This window comes from Sinocyclocheilus rhinocerous, unplaced genomic scaffold (assembly GCF_001515625.1).
Source record: "Sinocyclocheilus rhinocerous isolate Xijiao unplaced genomic scaffold, SAMN03320098_v1.1 scaffold164, whole genome shotgun sequence".
Classification (NCBI taxonomy): Eukaryota; Metazoa; Chordata; class Actinopteri; order Cypriniformes; family Cyprinidae; genus Sinocyclocheilus; species Sinocyclocheilus rhinocerous.
Window position 1 is genome coordinate 34,943 of NW_015629499.1, and position 22,059 is coordinate 57,001.

The following is a 22,059-nucleotide window of genomic DNA, read 5'->3' on the forward strand; positions in this document are numbered from 1 at the left end:
ATCTTCTCTAGCTGTGCACTGGATTTGAAAAGCACTGTGTGCAAATCAGACCGAAAAATACCCTTCTGAAAAAGAATGTGCATGTAGAGTACTGGAAATATTAAAAGTATTTTTTTTTAAACTATATTTGATTTACTATTGCTATTTTTATTATTAAATAAAGGCTGCTTAAATGTACTTAAAGGGAGTTTTATGAATATGTTTCTTAACACACTTGAGTACACCTTGTAATAATGTCACAAGTTTTTAAAGTATCCATATATTAGAAATAATTGAAATTACATTTAAACATATACTTACAACAAGTCCTACTTAAGTGGGTCAAAGAAGCACTCTCAAGTTCAACTAATTGTATTTAATAAAAAATAAAATGCTAAAAGTCTTTTTAAAAGTATGCTTTTTTCACAACGGTATACAGCTGTTTTAATGCTTATTTTCCACAGCCATTTTTCAGAAAAAAAAATGTTAATGTACTTCTACTGCTACTGTTCATACTGTACTCAGTATTGGTATTATTGTACACTTTTGCATATAAATCGTAAAATTATCAGTATTTTCAGTTGTGTGTTTAAGACCACTTAAGGAAGCACATATTTGATCTGAAGAATTTACACACACAAAAAATTGGTTCTTCAGCAGTTCTTTGTGGTAGTTGAGGTGCTATATAGCACTGCTAAGTGGTTCTTCGGCTCGTAATCATAAGGGAACCAATTTAAGTGCTATATAGCACCTATAAAAAACCTGTAATGGTTCTTCTGCGGTTCTATAGGGTTATGGTAGTATATAGCACCATATTTAAAGATATAGGTGCTATGTAGCACTTAAAGTGGTTCCCCTATGATTACTAATATTAAAGCATATGCTTTTATTGTATGTTCCATACATCCCTGGTCACGTAGTATCTGCAATTTATCTGCAACATTCAAAACCATTGCTAATCTTCTCATACATTTATCGAAGTAACTCAATAAGAATTTACATTTACATTTAGTCATTTAGCAGATGCTTTTATCCAAAGCGACTTACAAATGAGGACAATAAAAGCAGTCAAAACTAACAAAAGAGCAACAATATATAAGTGCAAATGACAAGTCTCGGTTAGCCTAACGCAGTACACGTAGCAAGGTGTATGTATATATATATATATATATATTAGAATAGAAAGTGCTAGAGTTAGAGGGTCAAAAAAAGGTGTAACAGATGTGTTTTTAGTCGTTTCTCGAAGATGGCTAAGGACTCAGCTGCTTGGATTGAGTTGGGCAGGTCATTCCACCAGGAGGGAACAGTTCATGAAAAAGTCAGTGAAAGTGATTTTGTGCCTCTTTGAGATGGCACAATAATAAGAAATGTCTGTTAGATATGCTGAGATGCAAGCAGGAGCTGCTTTTAACTAAGAATATAATATTCATAATATAATAGAAAATTAAGAATAAGCAGTATAATAATCCAATAGATTTTGCTGGCATTTCTCACTCTAGTTAACATTAGCGTCCATGAATTCATCATTCGGAAAACACTGTAGAAAGGTGGTGTGCATGGGAATGCACCAAGGAGGAAACCACAGCTATCCAAACAGAACACTACTGCCTGTCTGAGGTTTGCCAAACTCCACCTAGATGATCCATGTGGCTACTGGAAGAATGTGATACATTAATATATTGCTTTACATTCTAACGTCACACTAACATTGGTTGCAGTTCTTTCACAACATAGCTTTATTAAATTATTCACTAGCACAGACTGCTGTAAGCTCTCTCTGTATCCTTTGGATGGTACTCACAACAGGGGATTTCTGCAAGTTAACCCCCCCCTCATGATCAGGCCACCCACATTCACAGTCATGTGGCTGGGATTGGCCATTCTAAATGAGTCCAGTGTACGCATATTGAATCCTGACTGAAAGGGAATAACGGAACACAGGAAATGGCCCCTGCTTTGATATGACCACTACACTTATCTTGGAGTGCTATAGATTTTGTAGATGCTGAATGAAACCTGCCCACAAAAGACGGAAGGAAATCTAATTTCTTATACTTTTGAGAGAAAAGAAAGAAAGAAAGGAAGAAAGAAAGAAAGAAAGAAAAGTATTTTCTTAGAACGTAAAGTTGAAATCAGCTGATAAGATCACATTGCATTTATCTGCGTTCACAGACACAGCATGGCATATTACATTTTATTGCCCTTTAATTAAATTTCTGCTCTTTTCCTTGAAATTCAAGGAATTTCTTTTTTTTTTTTTTGATAATACACACAAAAAGTTGTTACTTAGATTTTTACTATGGCAATAAATGATTACCATATTCATACACCTCATTATTTATAACAAGAACATAAAATACCATACCATATAATTTTACTTGTATTTTTGGCACCATGCTGGATAACCAAGTTGTTCTCACCTGGTTTTATTTTACAACCCAGCTTTTACATTTGACATCAATTGGCAATCAAACACATTATTGCTAAATTATTTTGTAGTAAAATAAACTTGTACCACTTAAAAAAAAAAAAGTGTCATGGGTTATTTCAACATAATTTCATAATTTTGTGTTATTCGGTACCACAGTATCAAAATACTGTGACATCTGATACATCACTGATTTATATTTTGTGGACCAATCTAGTAACTTTTCTCAGAAGAGCCACATAGGCTGTATATTACGATTGCTTTGTTATGATTAGGATAACAGCTATTGTTTATTTTCTAATAGTTATCGGGGCTAAAATCTTGCTCTAGAAACACCCCACATGTGGAAGTAATGTAGTAACTCTACTATGACCGACTGGCGCAGGCGCAACCAGGCATGTCCAGCTGTTTGGCACATACTGTAGTATTATGAGAATATACATATTAACTAGAGGGGCGGGGCACGAGAGGGGGACAGTCGCTGACGCAACCCAGAGGGCGTGGCCTGTATTCTGGCGTTCCTGCCATTGAGAGGATTCAGTGTGCGGTGACTCGGGCGGAGTCGGCTTTACTGTCGGGAAACGAGCTCAATCATTAAGTTAAAGTATTAAAAAAAAAAAACACTCAATTAGCGTGTTGAAATTTATCTTACCTCTGGATGTTACTTCGCCAAATACGCGTCGTATGAGGTGTGTTTTATAGCGGTTGTGGTGAGTGGATTTGTTGGAGAGCTGCGTAAACTGGAGTTACGGGAAGCGAAGGAGATTTTCTCGGCCCTGGTTTTCATGAACGGGCACTTTACAACTTACTAAAGTTCGCAGATATACTTCAGCTGCTCTCTATTTTCACCATTCCCCGGTACGTATGCTTGTTTTATGAAATATGCAACGTATTTAGGATTGGTATATGTAATGTTGAGATTATGGGAGGTTTAATAGGATCGCTTTACTGTGTCGATTGTTCCAGCACAGCGTGTCCCAACTGGCTCTACGCGCTCACTTCACATTATTGACTCTGGCGATTTATTTTCTACCGCAACCGTGCGTTTTAGCGTCGTAATTGAATATATAATCTTTCTAAAATTATTTTGCGTATACGTTGATGTATTTCGCTCTAATAATAATATGTTATATTATTTAAGGCTAACGTTAGCAAATATGCTAACCCTGACCACGCAAGATTAATATAAATCTATAAATAAAGGCGTCTCCGATTAACGCCACAGGCCATGAGATTACAGCCAGTTCGATTTTATTTTATCTATGGTGGGTGATTTGTATCTGATTTGATTGTGGTTTTCAGTCTTAATGGTGCACTTTAATACTATGAAGTTGCACTTTAATTGTCTTTTTATTTAAACAATTCACACTGGGTTAGTTTATGCCTGGCTAAATTGTTTACGTTTGATCTTAAAATAGCGCCGATTATTAATCGTAATCTGTTACGTGAAACTCAATCGAGAGTTTTGCACGGTCAGCATTGCGACTCTTTGGAGTTTCTTCTGCGCCATTTGTTCTTTTATTTGCACTTGTCCAAAAAGTGTGTATCTGCATTTGTGTATTGTATTGTGTTGTGATGCTTTCTGAGTCAGTTTGTCAGTTTTTTTTAGGCATGTGGTGTTTACAATTTTGAAAGACGTTTGTTTCATGACAGAGAAAGAAAAATAAGCATTCCATCAATCCTTTCAAAATACTATAATATAAAATGTAGCTAAAATTTGTTAAAAATATCAAGCATTTACTCTAAAGCTGCAGCATATTTATAACCTATTGTTTATACTATTAAGCTACTACAGCAAATAAACAGCTGCACACTTAATTTTTTGTTATTATTTGTTGGATTATTTGTTTTTATTTGAGCACATAATGTACAACAATTACAGTGTTTCCCCATGGAAGTTGAGTCTGTGTGTAGTGTGGTGTGTGTAAAATGGCTTCTCTTCTGTGTTTCAGGTTCGAGTTACTCTGTGAGATTCACAGGATAAGGCCTCACACAGATGGGAAAAGTGTGTATAAAGCACCTTGAAGGTGCACCTAATCATTGGACTATTAGTTTTACATAATCCACTCATCCTTAGAGACTACAGTGTGTGTGATGTTAATAAAGGCTTAAAGTTAATAAAAAAACTTTTTTTGACTCTAGCCTCACATTCAAATATTGGTTCAAAGAACCTTTGTACATGATCATTATCATTTTTGTGACACCAAAAGTTTGAGACGACACCATCAAAATGAGTGCAGAAGGATATCAGTACAGAGCGCTGTATGACTATAAGAAAGAGAGGGAGGAGGATATTGACCTGCATGTAGGGGACATTCTTACAGTCAATAAAGGTTCACTACTCGCAGTTGGTTACACTGAGGGGATGGAGGAGAGACCAGATGAAATCGGATGGCTGCCTGGCTTTAATGAAACTACTCAGGAAAAGGGGGACTTTCCTGGTACGTACGTGGAGTTCATCGGCAAGAAAAAGATTTCTCCACCAACTCCCAAACCAAGACCCCAAAGGCCTTTACCGGTGGCCCCAGGGCCCGCAAGGCCAGACTCGGACTCTGAGCAAAGTGAGTGAGCTGTTTTTTGTTTTGTTTTGTTTTGTTTTTTCATGAATTTTATTTTCAGCACTTTTTTAACCACATTGAGTTCTCAGGAAATGTTGCTAACTGGGTTCAATCCTGCGTTGGCTGCATAAGCACCCCAACTTGGTGCACTATGATCCGAATGAGCTTGAGAATTCAAAATATTTATGTCTCAAACCCTCTACCTGTCTACCATTTTGAGCTGCTGTTTAGATAGTTACTTAATTCCACAGAAGCTGTCTATAGTTAACCTTTAGATTAATATTTGGTCACCAGAGTTGACCTTAACCAGTGGTCACAAATCAGGTCGTCTTTTATTTAGAGTATAAAAATTGTCGTCAACCATTTTAGCTCGGTTTCGTTGGATCTCAGGGTGCATAATTTTAACAAATTCTCTTTCCTCTTAACTAGATCCATTCATGTTGATGCCAAACCCACGTGCCTCTCTCAAAATACCCACTCACCACTTTTTCCATTTTCGTGACTAGTGACCAGATTTTACACCACCATTTCATCAAGAGATTGGATTTATAGCTGCAGCACACAAATGTCCCCTGAATATTTAAGGCTGTTTTAGGTTTGCACTGGGCTATGGTTCGTAATTGCAAACATGGCAGGAAGCCCAGATCTGGATGAAGGCCTGCACACAGTAGTTTGTAATTGTCTAGCATGGCTGCATCTTTTGCACAGCCACAGTATGAGCATTTAGAGCCCCCTATGGCTCCTTTAACATATCACCCAGATCTCTTAATCTGTAGTTTTGGTCTACGCTGTCCTCGTGTGCCAACTGTTACATTTCTATTCTAGTGATGTGACCAGCAATGTCTAAAAAGGCTTCATCTGTATATTTATTGTACATGATACAATACAGATTCTAAGGGGACTATCATGCTTGAACTTTTGTGGACCCAAATCCATTTGACGAGTTTCCATTTGATTTGTTTGAGTTTAGTTTGTGTGGAAATGTTTGTCAACAGTCAGTATCTTTGCTCTTCCATTTGGCGATGCTAATGGTAGAGAAAGTATTTACATTTTAAACAAAGTGTGTTTAATTTAACTAGGGCTGTGCAAAAAATCGAATGCGATTTTCATGCGCATCTCGTCAGTAAAGCCGCTCCTGTGATTAGTAGTAAATCTCCAGCACGTGCTTTCAGATGGAGAGGCATTGACTACACAGAGCCGTAGTTCACTGACAAGCTACACAAAATCGCGTTCATAATCGGCAATGAATCGCCTGGGATTTTGAACGCGGTTTTGTGTAGGGCTTGTCAGTGAACTACGGCTCTGTGTAGTAAATGCCGCTCCATCTGAAAGCACGTGCTGGAGATTTACTACTAATCACCAGAAGCGGCTTTACTGATGAGATGCACATGAAAATCGCATTCGATTTTTTGCCCAGCCCTAAATTTAACCCAGTTTCCCATACACAGCCAGTATTCTTTTTTGTTTTTTTTCTTGTTTGCCTCGGTTGTCATGGTGACTACTAAGTTAGATGTGTTTTTCAGGTTATCAGGTTATGGAACATAGATCATAAGTGAGATATGCCACTCAGAATCATTGCTGTTGAAAAGCAGTGGCAAACTTGTTTGCTACTTCCTTGTCCTATGTGGTTTGATGCATAAAAACATGAGCACATACCTTTTTTTGATCTTTTGATGAGAGCTATTTTTGTTTGACGAAACCCACCTAACTTTTCCCGGAGGTCACGATTGCTTAAGCAGCATGACTGTGGCTAAAGTGACACTATGGCCTCTTTCTGTTCTGAATGACTATTCCGATTTGTGTCCATGTTAAAGAAAGGGAGAGATATAGAGAACGGAGTTTTGCGGAATGTAAACCAGAAGCAGATCTGGATGATGGCCAGAGCTCTTGGCATTATGCTTCTCTCACAGTAGAAACAGGACTCAAACCCTGATCCCCCACACCACCACTAAAACCACATAAAATTCCAGACAAATGTCCAGCTATAAAGCCTAAGCACTTTTGACTTGGCTGTGACAATTTGAAGGACTGAAACCTGAGGCTGTTTTTTTACACTGTACACTTTTAGGTAGATCTCTGGTTTTTCTTCCTCATTTGAAATGACTAACTTATACTTTTTTTTTCTTGAATTTCCCTTAGTCAGTCTATTTGCATTAGTGTTGCATAAAGAATCAGTGCAGAGAGAAGTGAAATGCCAGAAAATGATTCTCAATATTGATGCTTGTGGTATTTCTCATTGTGACAAATGTTATTTCTGGTGAAACTCCAGAGCCAACTGAGCTCATTTAGAATTTTTTTTCTCCTTTTTCTTTAAAACTAAAAAAAATAGGCAAATAGAAATTGTGGTTTCCACAACATAAAAATGGTACTAATGGGAAAACGTCACAAAGACTCACAGCATTATAATAGACTAGACTGTGTTTAAATGAGTGATAGGAACCATTGCATCTTGACTCCCAGAAACTGTTGTTAAATGTTCTTTTCAGGTCCAAAAGCTGTACAAGTCAGCTTAGTCCCCAAAAACATATACAAGTCTCATAATTTACAGTGGAAAACCCATAAATTGACATTCACAGAATTTTTTGCGTGACACCCCACATTTGTTAAGTTTCATTATTTTAGTGTTACCATGATGGTACGGTAAAGTTATGGCAACCACAGCTGCCTTTTATTTTACTGTAACCCTGTCAGACCTGACGAAGGGGATTAAGGAGTGTTCAGTTTGGGACCTCTAGCTCTCTCTGTCTCTCTCTCTCTCTCTCTCTCTGTTTGAGCCGCAGGGGCTCGCTGCAGAGAACAGCAGATGTGGAATTCCAGTCCAGTCCGTTCTGGCTCCCAGGCTTTTTTATAACACTAACATGCTCCTTTCTGCGGGCCTCTGGACTGGAGTGAGAGGATCCGTATGTGCCCAGCCCAGATTTTTTCCGTTTCTGTTCCGTTTTTTTCCCCGTTTTTTTTCTGGACTCCTTTTTAATGGTTAAATTACATTTTATTAATCAAACCGCATGTCTAATTAATTAAAATCATGAAACTTAAACAATTTAACATCAATTTATTAAAAGTTTAACAAATAATACATGTTTAGGGCCCTATGAAATGTTTTTATTTTTCCAACCTTATGTTTTATTGTAACCAAATTCTGTTTTAGCATGTCTAATCATTTGAAAGCATAAAACAAGTTTTACAATAATATAAAAACAATAATTTATTCTTACAATAGCCTTATGCTTTTTTGCTCAGAAATTCTGTGTTGTGTATTTACATTTTGTTTTAAGGCATAAAACATTCATTTAATCTATCTTTTAAGTAATGAAAACTAAACAAATTTTATTTTTTGGAAAATAAAGGTCATTTAATATTACAATTAAAACATTGAAGAAATATTGAATGCTTATTCCTTAAAAATAAGGTTTTAATCATTTTAGTAGTAGTAGTAGCAGCCTGTTACGTACATTCAACTCAACAATAGTAATATATTTCTGCCAATGCCCTCGAATTAAACCGAACTTTTATTTTGACGGGTTGCCGTGAATACCATTACATTTCTGTGATGACATGATGTATATGACATGATGATAGTTTTACTCAAATGAAACGGTCAAATGCTCATGAAGTGACTCTCAGAGCAGTTCTGGAGATGTTGTTCATGTATTTATGTCCTCATTAGTGAGACGGCAGACGTTAATATCACCGGAAGCGTCACGAGCGTTTCAGTACGAGTACTACACAAAACCGCGCATCTGCGCCATTCATTAACACAGAGACACGCAGAATTCATATTTAAATATGAATCGTTTTGCGGCTTAATATTTACAAATACTAGTGGGAGTGGGCTCACTGTGTGTGTGTGTGTGTGTGCGCATCGGGCGGAACTCCGCTGTGCGTGATGCAGAGAGCGCGACCATAACGTAGAGACCGAAATGACATGCGGTCGTGTAAATAAGATAAATAACATAAGACTATTTAGTTTGCTTAATAAAAGAACAAGGTATATACCTGTTCTATAGGAAAGGTCACTTTAAATGACTTCTGTTGTGATCTGGCGCTATAGAGAAAATATAATTAAATATTAACTTGACCTTCAAGGGGGGCGGGGCGGGCCGCCCCCCTAAAATAATGGCAGGGGAAACACTGCAATAGGAAGACGATTACAACTTATGTTTCATATCAACTTGTATAGCGGAAATATATATTTTTTTCAATGGCCAATATATAATTCAATAATAAATATGAGGAAATGACTAAATAAATAAGAGCTGCAATGGTTACAAAAGTGGACTAGTCATCCAAAAACTTAGTGATTTGATAATATTTTTCTTTTAGCGGTGACATTTTTAGCGGTGCTTTAGTTAGCTTGCTGTGTTTAAAGCTGTTAGATGGTTTCCATTATTAAATTTAATTAATTTAACTAATTTAATATTCCTTCTGAATGTTTGAGTGTCCCATCAGAAGCGTTATGTTTAAGACTCGTGAAGTTAAAACAATAAAAAAAAAAAAAAAAGATTTTCTACAGCAGGGTTTCCCAACCGGGGTAGTAATTTCTTTATTTGTTCTTATTTTATTATTAACTGCATAGCCTCCTTGTCATTTTTTTTTATTCAATTCAAAGTTTTAACCCTTTAAGCCCTGAAGGCATTTTTGCCTCACTGAAGTTTTCTGAGTGACATGCACAAAAATAATAACTCATAACTTGAAGACTATAGCAAGGAGAGTCAAAAGGTTGGCCTACATGACCTAATTCTTTTCTATGTGTTATAGCTTTATGAGAGATATCTTTAGATCTGAGTGATGGCTTATGGTGAGTTTGGGCTCTTTTTAATCGGGAGAATTTTCTGCAAATAATGACATGTCGTTTTCTATTATATATGTAGCAGTACACTTCGGTTTAGAGGGACTGCTTAGCGCTCGTTAAGAGTTGATCAAAATAATTACATCAGTGTTTCCGCTGCCATTATATTAGGGGGGCGGCCCCTAATTAATTGTATTTAATTATATTTTCTCTATAGCGCCAGATCACAACAGAAGTCATTTAAAGTTACCTTTCCGATAGAACAGGTCTATACCTTGTTCTTTTATTAAACAAACTAAATAGCCTTCTTATGTTATTTATCTTATTTACACGATGGCATGTAATTTCGGTCTCTACGTTATGGTCGCGCTCTCTGTATCACGCACAGCGGAGTTCCGCCCCGATGCGCACACCCACACACTAGGGGTGTTCGGTTCCAGGTTTTTCGGAGTCGACTCCGATTCCCGACTCCCACCATCGGAGTCGATGGAATCAGCTCCTCGACTCCATTTAGCGTGATTGTCCAAATTAGTCCAATTTAGCGGTGACATTACCTTTAAATGAGCTATTACCGTTGTTTGCTGTTGCCGACACTTAATTTCACAGAGGGAAAAGTCACGAAAAACAGCCGTGGTGGAATATTCTCTCAGAATTAAATAAAAAAATAATATTCTTTAATGAATTCGTCACATAATGGTCAGGGGATGGCGCTAAATGCATAGTCTTAAATAGCATTGATATTAAAAAATAAATACAATAGGCCTAAATACAAAAATACATACGAATGTAGGCCTATACTTACTGATGTTTATTCTTGTTTATTATGTGTCAGTTTTTAATGATTTAAGCTTAGTTTAATGATTGAATAGACTGTGGAAAACCTAATGTAGCCTATAGGCTATTGACCGCATTAAACATAGGCTAACACAGACATCCCACCTCTCCCGGAAGCTCCGGGAGTCTCCCGCATATTAATAGTGGCTCCCTGATGCCCGCAAATCAGATACAATATCCCGGAAATCGTGGAGGCAAGAGAGTATGAGCAAGAGAAAAGAGCGCCACTTAAGCGAGAGAGAGACGCATGTAGTGATATATAATCATAACCGTAGCCAGCTATGAGATCACCATATGAGTGTCTGCATGTATAATTCAGTTTAGACGGTTTGCAAGAATGTTTAGCGTCCATGGTATGAACATGATCGCTGCGAGACGCTGGCGGAGTGAACGAATCTTGAGGGCGCAGGCGCAGCCTCCGCCGTGTTGCCAGGTCCAGCGATTATAGGCATTTTTGGACTTGTCTTTTCCACTTAATTTGACACTTTAGAAAGTTAATAGAGTGGGAAGTTGAGCGGGAGCGCTGTTGGGGGTGGTACTACCTCCCTGAAATTAGTTTTTGCAGGGTGGGATGTCTGCAACATTGCATAACAAACTATAAATTATACAAAGCTGTCACAGAAGCATGTATAATTACAAGCTAAATGTACTATTCCACACCTGTTTCACACACACCGTTTGCAGTGCGTGTTTTTTTTTGAGCATTTGCTTTTTTTGAGCATTCACTCGATGCGTTCCGAGCGGTACGTATATGCAGCATCGAAGCGAGTCTATTTTATTTTTGCTGTGCTGCACACGCTGAATTAAAGTGGCGGCATTGCTCACGTTAAAAATGTACGGATTGATACGAAATGTATTAAATGCACCATAAATGCATATCGGCTAATTAAAGTAGTTTTAGCTATATGGATAAAGCAAGGAAAAGTACCCTAAACTTTTAGATAAACATGGTAACTGATGGCACTCGTGGAGTTAGAAAACAAAGTTCTTTTTATGACTAGCAGGGTTACTTGTAATGTACATGCAAAAAAAAAAAAGGCATGAGACGGCTGTTTGTCAATGGTAAGTTTTAATTTAAAATTACGCTACTACCGTAACGTAAGAAAAGTAGACTGTAGGCTGTGTTTACATGTTTTGCCACTTGCTTGAGCATCTTAATATATAAACTTAATATATAAATCAGTACAGAAGTAAAATGCATTTAATAATATTGCGCCTACACGTGAATATTAGTGCTGTGTTCAAAATATCGATACGACGATGTATCGTCACAGAGATTTGACGATACGAGTATCGATACAGCTGGCCCTGTATCGATATTGTGGCACGTGTGCAGTAGTGGACTAGGCTACTTAATTTGTTTAAAATTTTACAACGTTTAAAATTGAGTAGAAAAGTGGGAGGTTTCTAAAAAAAAGAATGAATAGAGCATATATAGGCTACAACAAGGTTTAATCTGGCCGCAGAGGAACACAACTGTGTTGCCTGATATAAAGAGACGTAATCCCCAAAACAGAGCTTTACACTTGCGCAATACGGAAATATCTGCTAAGTAAGCTACTTATCTTTGTCAAGCACACTGAGCCCGTGCTGCTTCTGCACCGCATACGCTACGCACCGCACACAGACTACACTGCAAACGGATCCTCGGTCCGAGCGTTTTAATATGCTTTCCTACCTGCCTGTCAACGTATGTATTAGCATACCTCTGAGCAACGGGTTCGCGCAGACAGGATACGTCATCAGCGCGTTCATGCAGGCTGTGCAGACAGAGCGAGAATGGCAGACAAACATCAACAACCCGATATTCCTTCCTGGGGCCCGTTCTTCGTACGTCGCTAACTCAGTTAGCTGGATTTGATTGTTGACGATTTGGCATGATCTTGGATTGTTTGGTTCTTCGGCAGCTATTATGGGAGTGGCTTGATGGAGCGCAGGAGATGCAGTTAACATGATCTTGACCCTTGAAACTTTAATTAATGCTGTCACGTAACAAATCCGTTTCAAAGATAAAATTAAATGAATTGCTAATTGCTACATTGAAATAAAAATGTAAAGCCTGTACAAATATTAGAAATCGTGAATATAAATAATTGGGAATCATGTAAAAATACGTTGATGTTTACTTCACTTCGGAACATGGGCTGGAATTGGGAACCGCTGATGTAGCCTATTGTGGTAATGTTGTCTCTGGTATTCTGGTCTGTGAGTGTATGCGCGTTCAGGGGGCGTGGCTTTGGACTGCGATTGCAGGGAGGGTGGGACATTCGCTTTCAGTGCTGTCAGGCTAAAGTTAGCATTTTCCAAGATCTCCTACTGCACCTTTAATTTCGTTCACTCTTTGCTGATATATAGCACTCAACTGCCATGCACTATACAGGGATTTGAGAATCAGTGAAGACATCAGCGATTTCAGAGTGTACACCGAGAGTCGATTCCAGTGCTGGAGTCGACTCCGACTCTAGGGCTATTCAGAGTCAAGGAATCGACTCTTTTGGAGTCGACTCCCCATCCCTACCACTCGCACACACACACACACGTGCGCGCACACACAAGTGAACACACTCCCACACCCACTAGTATTTGTAAATATTAAGCCGCAAAACGACTATTTAAATATGAATTCTGCGTGTCTCTCTGTTAATGAATGGTGCAGACTAGAGCTGCACGATTCTGGATAAATTGAGAATCACGATTTTTTTGTCTCCAAATAGAGATCATGATTCTCCCACGATTCTGAACTAAACAAAATAATGTGTGGCAAAATATTATTGCTGCAGTCTATTTAAAAGTGTTTAATTAATTTGAATGAATTAGTAAACATTTTAATATACACTACCAGCCAAAAGATTTTGAACAGTAAGATTTTTTGTTTTTTAAAGAATTCTCTTCTGAAGGTTTAATAGACACGGGAGAATCGTTGTCATTTAGAAATGAGATCGTGTGGTTGTCTGAATCGAGATCGCGATCTTTTAATGATTAATCGTGCAGCTCTAGTGCAGACGTGCGGTTTTGTTTACCACTTGTACTGAAGCGCTCGTGACGCTTGCGGTGATTTTAGCATCTGCCATCTCACTAAATGAGGACGTAAATACATGAACAGCATCTCCAGAACTGCTCTGAGAGTCACTTCATGAGCATTTGACCATTCATTTGAGTAAAACTATCCTCATATCATATACACACAGAAATGTAAAGGTATTCACGGCAACCCATCAAAATAAAAGTTTGGTTTAACTTGAAGGCATTGCGGCAGAAATATATTACTATTGTTCAGTAGAATGTACATTACAGGCTGCTACTACTACTACTACTACTAAAATTATTAAATGATTATTTTTAAGGAATAATCATACAATATTTCGTCAATGTTTTATTTGTAATATTAAATTACCTTTATTTTCCAAAAAATAAAATTTGTTTAATTTTCATTACTTAAAAGATGGATTAAATGAATATTTTATGCCTTAAAAATGTAAACACACAACACAGAATTTCTGAGCAAAAAATCATAAGGCTATTGTAAGTATAAATGAAACTTGTTTTTATGCTTTCAAATAATTAGACATGCTAAATCAGAATTTGGTAACAATAAAACATAGGGTTGGAAAAAATAAAACATTTCATAGGGCCCTAAACATGTAATTTTTGTTAAACTTTTAAGTTTTATGATTTTAATTAGACATGCTTTTTGATTAATAAAATTTAATTTAACCATTAAAAAGGAGACCAGAAAAAAAAAAAAAACTTAAACCTAGGGGAAACACTGTACATTCATTAAAAAGCTGAGATTCTAAGCTTTAAAATGATACCTATTGTGTAATTCCATTCAGGGGTTGCTTAGTAATTTGATTTTGAATTTTTTCGTACGGGTGGTGTCCTGCCAGCGGGACACCTCGGGTTTAAAGGGTTAAACATCGTCTTCAAAGTCAACAACTTTGTCTAAATGCATTTTCTCAAACAACTTTGTGAGGTGCATCCTGCTATTTTTTTAAAGTTTCTTTCCCTGCTAAAGGCATCGTTCCTATGCAGAGTAATGGCATTCATTAGATCATGGGGGTTGTAACCGGGGCAGGACTGGTTTGTGGCTGTGGACGTAATGGTGCACGTTCCTGTGGCTTAGCTTGAACAACTTGTGCCCAGTCGCCACATTTAGCATCATGACGAATCCGTATAATCGTTAAGTGCTGGTGCAGTAGGCGGCGGAAAAGTGCTCTTGCAAAAAGAAAGCTTGTGCTGGTCCAGGTGACTGCGTTTGGCAGGGTATGGAATGGCCATTACACAGCCACTGTTTTAAATCGACTTGTTCTCTGATGCCAGATAAAGCAAGAAAAACTCTCTGTGGCTCTTTCTGTAGGATGAAGTGCTACGTTGCATAACAGTCACAAGAGATCATATCTGTTGAAGCCTCTGGGTCAAAAGTGTATTGAAATTGTATAAGGTTACCAGCAGTAACATGCAAAACCTGGAAAAGGAACTTGTCAAACTGAAAGGACTGGACTTCAGTAGAGGGTTGTTGCAATGAAGGTGGTACCGTGGTGAAAGCTGGTGTTTATTGGGATGTGCATGAGAGTTTTTACATGTGGTCTTCATTAATGATCGCCTCCAGAGACATGGGGCTGAATTGGCAAATCTTCTTACTGAAGGACAAGCATGTCTGCTCGGCAGATTAGAAACACGTTGCAAGAGCAGCAGAAAAAAAGCAGAACTGAAATATGCACAAAGGAATAACTGAGTTTTCGTGCTACCCCATCCCCCATGTAGCGTTGGCGTGCATGTTGGTTATGTGAAGAGACATGGAAGTGTTTGTATATAATACAAACTAAACCCAGTGGTGGGAGAGAACACAGCAGATGTAGAGCCTTTTTCCAAGCCCATGTAGTAGAGTTGAAATCCAACTTCAAGTTTATTTTACTAATTCAGTTCCTTTGGCTTATTTGTTTACAAAAGGAAGATTTTCCTAGAAGTCGGTACCTTTTTTCCATACAGGTTTTTAATGGGTGTATAACTGCCTTTTTGTTTCAGCAAAAATCAAGGTTACAATTTACAAGCATCTTTAAGGAAAAATGTATGTCTTGTGACTTAATTGCGATTTGTTTCAAAGTTCTCCCTTACAGTATGGTTATTTATTAATTTATGAAAAAAAAGATTTGTTTATGAATTGGACCTCACAATATTTTAGAGAACTTTTACAAATTGTACAGTTATTTTATAGCATAAGGTCTGATCTTAGATCTGTAGTTGATTTCATTATTCCCAGCAGGCCTCCAGCAGGTGTGTGTTGTGTTGACTAATTGATTTGCCATCGGTGAACGAGCACTGAACGGCTAAACCCTGCATGCAAACTAAACCACAAACACTAAACTCATTAAAAGAAATAAAAGGGTTTTCACTCCAGGGGTTTGAGATTGTTACAAGCTCTTAAAGCAGCTGGAAAAAACAAAGAGCCTGTTATCTTCATGTAAGATCAAAATACATATTGCTGTTTTCAGGGCATGAAGATTGAAAACATAAAAACAGCCCATCTGTGTGTCAGCGTTATTTTTCCGCATAACCCTGAATTGGTAGCCTTAGATGTGTCTGTGTGCTGTGATTGTTTGATGTGTTTGCTATAGGGCTGTAAAAGAAAAATTTGAATTTCGAATATTCGTCGAATTTAAAATAAAAATCTACATTCGAATGCAAAAACGTTGCATTCAAATTTTAGGTGTGAGTCAGGCAGCCTTATCAGTGGCGCACGAGATGCGATGACGATGCAAGTGTAGTTGCATTATAATGTTTTTGTTAGCCTATCCAGTTGAAGCCACTAGATGCGGCGCTGCTGCGTTGTTCATAAAAAATATTGCTGAAAAAGAGAACATCAGTGTGGAGAAAATCTTGTTTACATCAAAACTGAAACAATCCGCTCACACAGAACACATATTTCGCAAATTTTCTAGAGGGACATCCATCACCGTTGCACTCGCATCTCGCACAAAGGAGCCGCATGTTTAGAAAGCCATGTAAAATTAATGCAAGTTTAACTTTGAAAAAAAAAACAGAGACTTTATGGCGTTTTTTTCCCCATCCCACTACATCTCATGTTTTTAATTTTTCCCCATCCCACTGCATCTCATATTTTTTAATGTGAATAATGTGATTGGCTTTCCGCCCTTTGTATTAAACTATGCATACATACATTATGCTGTTTTGTTTATAGTTGTTTAAGCAACTTAATTATAATTGGTTTATAAACATTATTTTAAACATTATGCACTTTTTTCACAGATAGTCATGTTATCTTATATGCTTTGAATAAACGTGCATTAGTATGCTAATATTTTGCTAGATGCGCCCTCTTGTGGCCTCAGAAGAGAAGATAAAAGCTTTTCTTCACGCTAACTGAAATTATGCATTTTAAATTCAAATATAATTGCCTCTGAAATGCTATCAGAGGCGTTTTCATACACTGCCCTAAGAGAGACACTGTCTCTTTGCTTTTACATTGTTTCATCACTGTTATATCTCACATTGCTATTACAGTAGATGTTTCAAAACATCAGCACACGTGCCTTTTTATCTCAAGTCTTTCTTTTGAGAAGTGGGTTGTTTGAAAACCCCTTTCTTCTGTTGATTTGTGCTGTTACACACTTAACCAATAGGGCAACACAAAATGTTCCTCATTTATATAATTGTAATACATTGTGTGCCTATTTTGGTAGCTTATATCGGTAACACTTCAGTATAGGGACCAATTCTCACTAGTAACAAGTTGCTTATTAGCATGCCTATTATTAACATATTGGCTGTTTATTAGTACTTAAAAAGCACATATACATCCCTAATCCTACCCAATACCTAAACTTGACTACCTTACTAACTGTTAATAAGCAGCAAATTAGGCAAAAAGTCATAGTTAATGGGTTGTTAATGGCGAGAATTGGACCTTAAAATAAAGTGTGACCCTTATTTCTTTCATTGCATGTTACTAAAGATTTAATTAATAAAATAGATTATTTAAAGATGTTTTATAGGAGACATTAAATGGGGAGGGTGGGGGAGATTTTGAAGGATCATCAAAGAGCTCTGGACCACAAGAACCAGACAACCACACCATGCTGGATTTGTCTGGCCAGAGGAGAACTGCCCCCCCTGGTTTCTCACAAAGTTGTTTTTTTTTTTTTTCGATTTCTGTCTCCGATGGGAGTTTTGGTTCATTGCCACTGTCCCCTTAGTTGGGGACATTGAATTTCTGGCAATATTGTCAACTTTATTGCACAGATACTATTTGAATTGAACGATGACGTCACTGAATTCAATTATCCACTGACTTTAACTGAAACATTGAGTGTTTACTGTTGTCCTCTTGCATTATCGAAACACTATTTTCCTGTTTAATATTGTAAAGCTGCTTTGACACAATCTGTATTGTATAAAGCGTTATATAAATAAAAGTGACTCGACTTGACTCTTTCCAAAAAATAAGTCTGTCAATCTACCAAGAGGACCATTTTTACATACACAGCACAAGTATTCACAGTACCCAGAGCAGCTGATGACTGTAATGGTAACACCTTGACAACTTGGTTCCTCAAAATCAGGTTAAGACCCTTAAACATCCCTTATTGATCCCTGGGGGAAATGTGATGATCATTTAGTGGTTTGCTAGAATGACATTTCGAAGAAGAACTAGTCAGTAATGGAAACACTAGGTACACGAGTAGACCCCTAAAATTAGCTGCTGAGCAGTGTTAATTTCATGTTAACATTTTCATGACATTTTTTTCACCGAAAACGAGACTATAACGAACTGAAACTCTTTTTGAACTACAAAAACTATGACGTAAATCTATTGACATTTTCGTCAACGAATAAAAACGAGACGAAAATGTTAGGGAGGGACGATTTGGGAAGCGATTCATTCAGAACAAATCTGCTGCGTGGTTCGGAGGTTAAATGCATACATATGAACCGGCGGGAAATAAGCTAACATACACTTGCTGCACGTCGCATAAAACGTTCAAAAATGTCAATATGTGGGAGTAAGAGAAGAGCAGACATATGGATAAATCTGGCGACGCAAGAGAGAACTCCATTCGGTCCGGTTTTCTGAGAGCAGACACTGAAGCACACACACAGAAAGCGCGTCTCATAGCGCGCAAGTTCTCTTTCACGTCACATGAACGGAGAATTGCAAGCAAAATTAGGTCGAATTGTCTGTTTTGACGAGTATTCACGTAAACACAGTTGATTGTCTTAAGTGAACGTAAACAGTAGGCAGAACGTGTATCAGTACATTGCATCCAGCTGTGCATTTGGTTTTAAAGGGATAGCAGCCTAATTTAGTTGCTATTGTCTGAGTCATTGATGTTAATCAAGCAACAAAAGAAAGGTAGAAAATCACGCACTGCTCTTGACTGAAAAACTTTAGTAGCCCTAAAGATTACTCTAAATGTATTTATAGAAATAAATATGTCTGCTTGTAAGAATGAAGAATATGGTAAACAAGTTGCTATAAAAATGCATAATTAGCCTATATGACCATTGGTATTTCATTAAAAAGAAGACCATGTTCTTGTTCTTTATGAGAAGTGGGTTTTATTTAATTTTAACATAAAGGCATGTTGTGAGTCACCGCAGTTAAATCAGTGTCTATCATGATAAAACCTTAATATCAAACCTATATAATGAGTTTGGATATTTTAGAGAAATTAATAATAAATGCACTGTAACTGAACCAATTAGATTTTAGCCGACTAAATTTACTGTAGATGTAGTCGACTAAAACTAGACTAAAACTAAAAACAATTCAGACGACTAAAATATGACTAAAACTAAATGGCATTTTAGTGAAAAGACTGACTAAAACTAAATCAATTTGCTGTCAAAATTAGCACTGCTGCTGATGCACCATGTGTATTTTCTCTGATCTTAGTCTGTGGTTCAGATGTGCTGAGTTTGTTCTACAAACCCAGGCAGCTGCTTTCCCTTCCTTAACCTGGGGTCCCTTTCCTTGCATCCCATGGCATAGTAACAACAGGACCGCCACACATTCAGACACTACGCATGTTCAGACTTGCAAACTGACTCCCTCTTCCAGGAGTTGCTACGGCAACCGGAATCTGCAGCCCACTTTGATTGGCTGTCTGAATCTGAGCTGGGCTGCTTTCTGCCTGTTTTCTGTTTGTTTAATTTGCTTGCAGAGAACTAGAGACATTTTAAACTGTTTTTCACACACTTGGACTTCACCGTGAATGCATCTTTAATTGTTTCCATTGCCCGGTTGATTGTGTGATCTCAACTGCACAGCTTGGATAAATTAAGCCTAGTAGTTGAAAACAGAAGATGTTTTCATCTGGATCTTTCTAAAGCATTGTTCACAGGAACACTCACTATGTTCCGACTATTGCTACTCGCAGTGGGTTGACGAGCTTGGCGTGAGTATAATATTGCGTGAGTTCACGGCGCAGTGCATCCAATCTTGCTTGACTGCCCAGTTCTTAGTGACGCTTGCTTATACTTGGCATGTAACATGTCACGTATCTTGTTTTGGAGAGTGGTCAGACTTAGTTTTCAATGAACAATAAATAGCCAAAAAATTCCATTGAATTACACTGAAGAACAGACCCTGTGAGAAACCACCCGTCGCAATGTGTTTTGCATGGTCAAAACCTAAGAACCAAAGTCTAGTTCCTCTTTATTTACTCCAAGAAGGTGTCTCGAGGACATAGTGGAACCTTGAACCAAAACATTTGGACTATTCTACTATCATCAATCCTGAATGTCATTCAATCTAGCCATGTAGAAGGCCTGTGCTATCAGGTCACCCTGAGTTACTTAGAAGCAACTCAATCCCCCCTCCCCTCTCAGTCTTGCGTCTCCGTGGAAATGCCCATCCAACACATGTAAATAAACACAAGACTCTTGGAATATACAGTTCTACCCTGAAATGGGGTGTGTGTTATGACATTTATTTATTTTATTTATTTTGAGATTCCAGACCACCATAGTGTTATTCACTGAGCAAGTTTCAATCTCACAACAACATAGTGATTTTAGATATTTCAACAAGCATACGTAGGAAATGTAGGGATCTGTTAAATTCAAAGACCATATTTGTCGCCTTTGACCAGAACATTGTGAGCTAAGGTAAAATTAGCCCAGCACTTTGAATCTGGATTCTAAGAAGCAGTGGGCTGGATAAGGTGTCCGTCTGGGCACAAGGTTACCACTCAGTGCGGCCTACCAAAGTGACACTACGCTCCAAATTTCTATACGAGGAATCTGTCATTCACTCTCCCTGCCTCGAGTTCAGCAGTTCTCAGAAAATGAATAACTCTCCTTATGCTCGATGTTGCCTTGGCAGTAATGGACTCCAGATGGCTGTTGTCTTTCAAAGTGAAGTTCAAGAGAAGCGGTGTGATATCTACTATTTTCCTTGCTTATCTCCCAGGCTAGCAAAAAAAGTCCCAGAGCCTTGGGACTAAACAAGACTATTATTTCTAATGGCTTAAACCCCCATTTCCTCATGTGTGGTTGTTTTTTGGGTTTTTTTCCATTTAGGCAGCCTCCAAACTTTTAATTTGATCAATTCCTTTTAAGAAACTGCAAAGATACTCTTCATACCTCTGTAAAAAGACTCTGTAAAGTGAATCCATTCATAATCTGCTGTGTTTGGATCTGCGGCCTCGGATTCTGGTAACAGTCAAGTCTTTTAGAAATCCTAGCCTTTTAAAATGCTGTGCAGCGAATCCAAATAAAGCTCAAGCCAGTCCCGCAGCCCTTTCATGCCCGCACCTGGACTTGTAGATCTCAGTAACCCTCCACCCTACACCAGCGGCTGCATATTGCGGTCTGTTTGCTTTAGCCTTCTTGTCCACCTTCACTGCACACTTAATCATATCCTACCGGTCAGCGCCAGCCCTAACCCCCCCCGCCACGCTTAGATGTGCCGTCCAAATGTGCTTCTTGCTGCACCACATATATAATTGAGGACCATTATTGATCTAAGCGTGCCGTGACTGTGGAGTGGGTCATGGTGTAAAATTCTTGTTTTCCTTGGAGGCTTTGAAATGATGGCATTTGGTGCTTAATGAAAAGCTAGTAGTTGTTCAAAGGTACCTCGCGGCTTTTTGATGCGAGCGTTCAACTTTCTCTCCTCTAGGCTCGAGCGCTCTGGTTGACCTGACGGAGCAGTTCACACCTCCAGAGGTAGCACCGCCCATGCTTCTCAAGCTCCTCGAGGCCATCGAGCGGAAAGGTGAATAGAATCCATTAGGCATATTTCTTTGTCACATGTACGTGCACACCGTAATTATTGCATTTTCTACATATATTAATTTGCATATAAACACTGTACAGGTCTAGACAACCCTACACTCTACAGAAACTTCACTGCTGGAGGAGGGCTGGATGTCAGACAGTGCTTTGATAGTGGTGAGTGACGCATTCCATTAGGTGTTGCTACTGTTAGCTATCTTAAAATGGTGCGA

The 22,059-nt window shown here is 38.1% G+C and overlaps 1 protein-coding gene across 2 annotated transcripts in view; it reads left to right on the plus strand.

The window, feature by feature from the left end:
• Positions 1–2,934: 2,934 nt before the first annotated feature.
• The window catches only part of LOC107738919 (phosphatidylinositol 3-kinase regulatory subunit alpha-like), a 30,924-nt gene continuing 11,799 nt past the window's right edge, over positions 2,935–22,059 (plus strand). The window contains exons 1-4 of one of the 2 annotated variants that reach the window (XM_016550842.1): positions 2,935–3,265; positions 4,360–4,968; positions 21,732–21,827; positions 21,929–22,003. In XM_016550842.1, coding sequence (XP_016406328.1) covers positions 4,638–4,968; positions 21,732–21,827; positions 21,929–22,003 — 502 coding nt within the window. In that variant the 5' untranslated portion in view covers positions 2,935–3,265; positions 4,360–4,637. The remainder of the gene's footprint in view (positions 3,266–4,359; positions 4,969–21,731; positions 21,828–21,928; positions 22,004–22,059) is intronic. The other variant, XM_016550843.1, reaches the window with a different exon arrangement.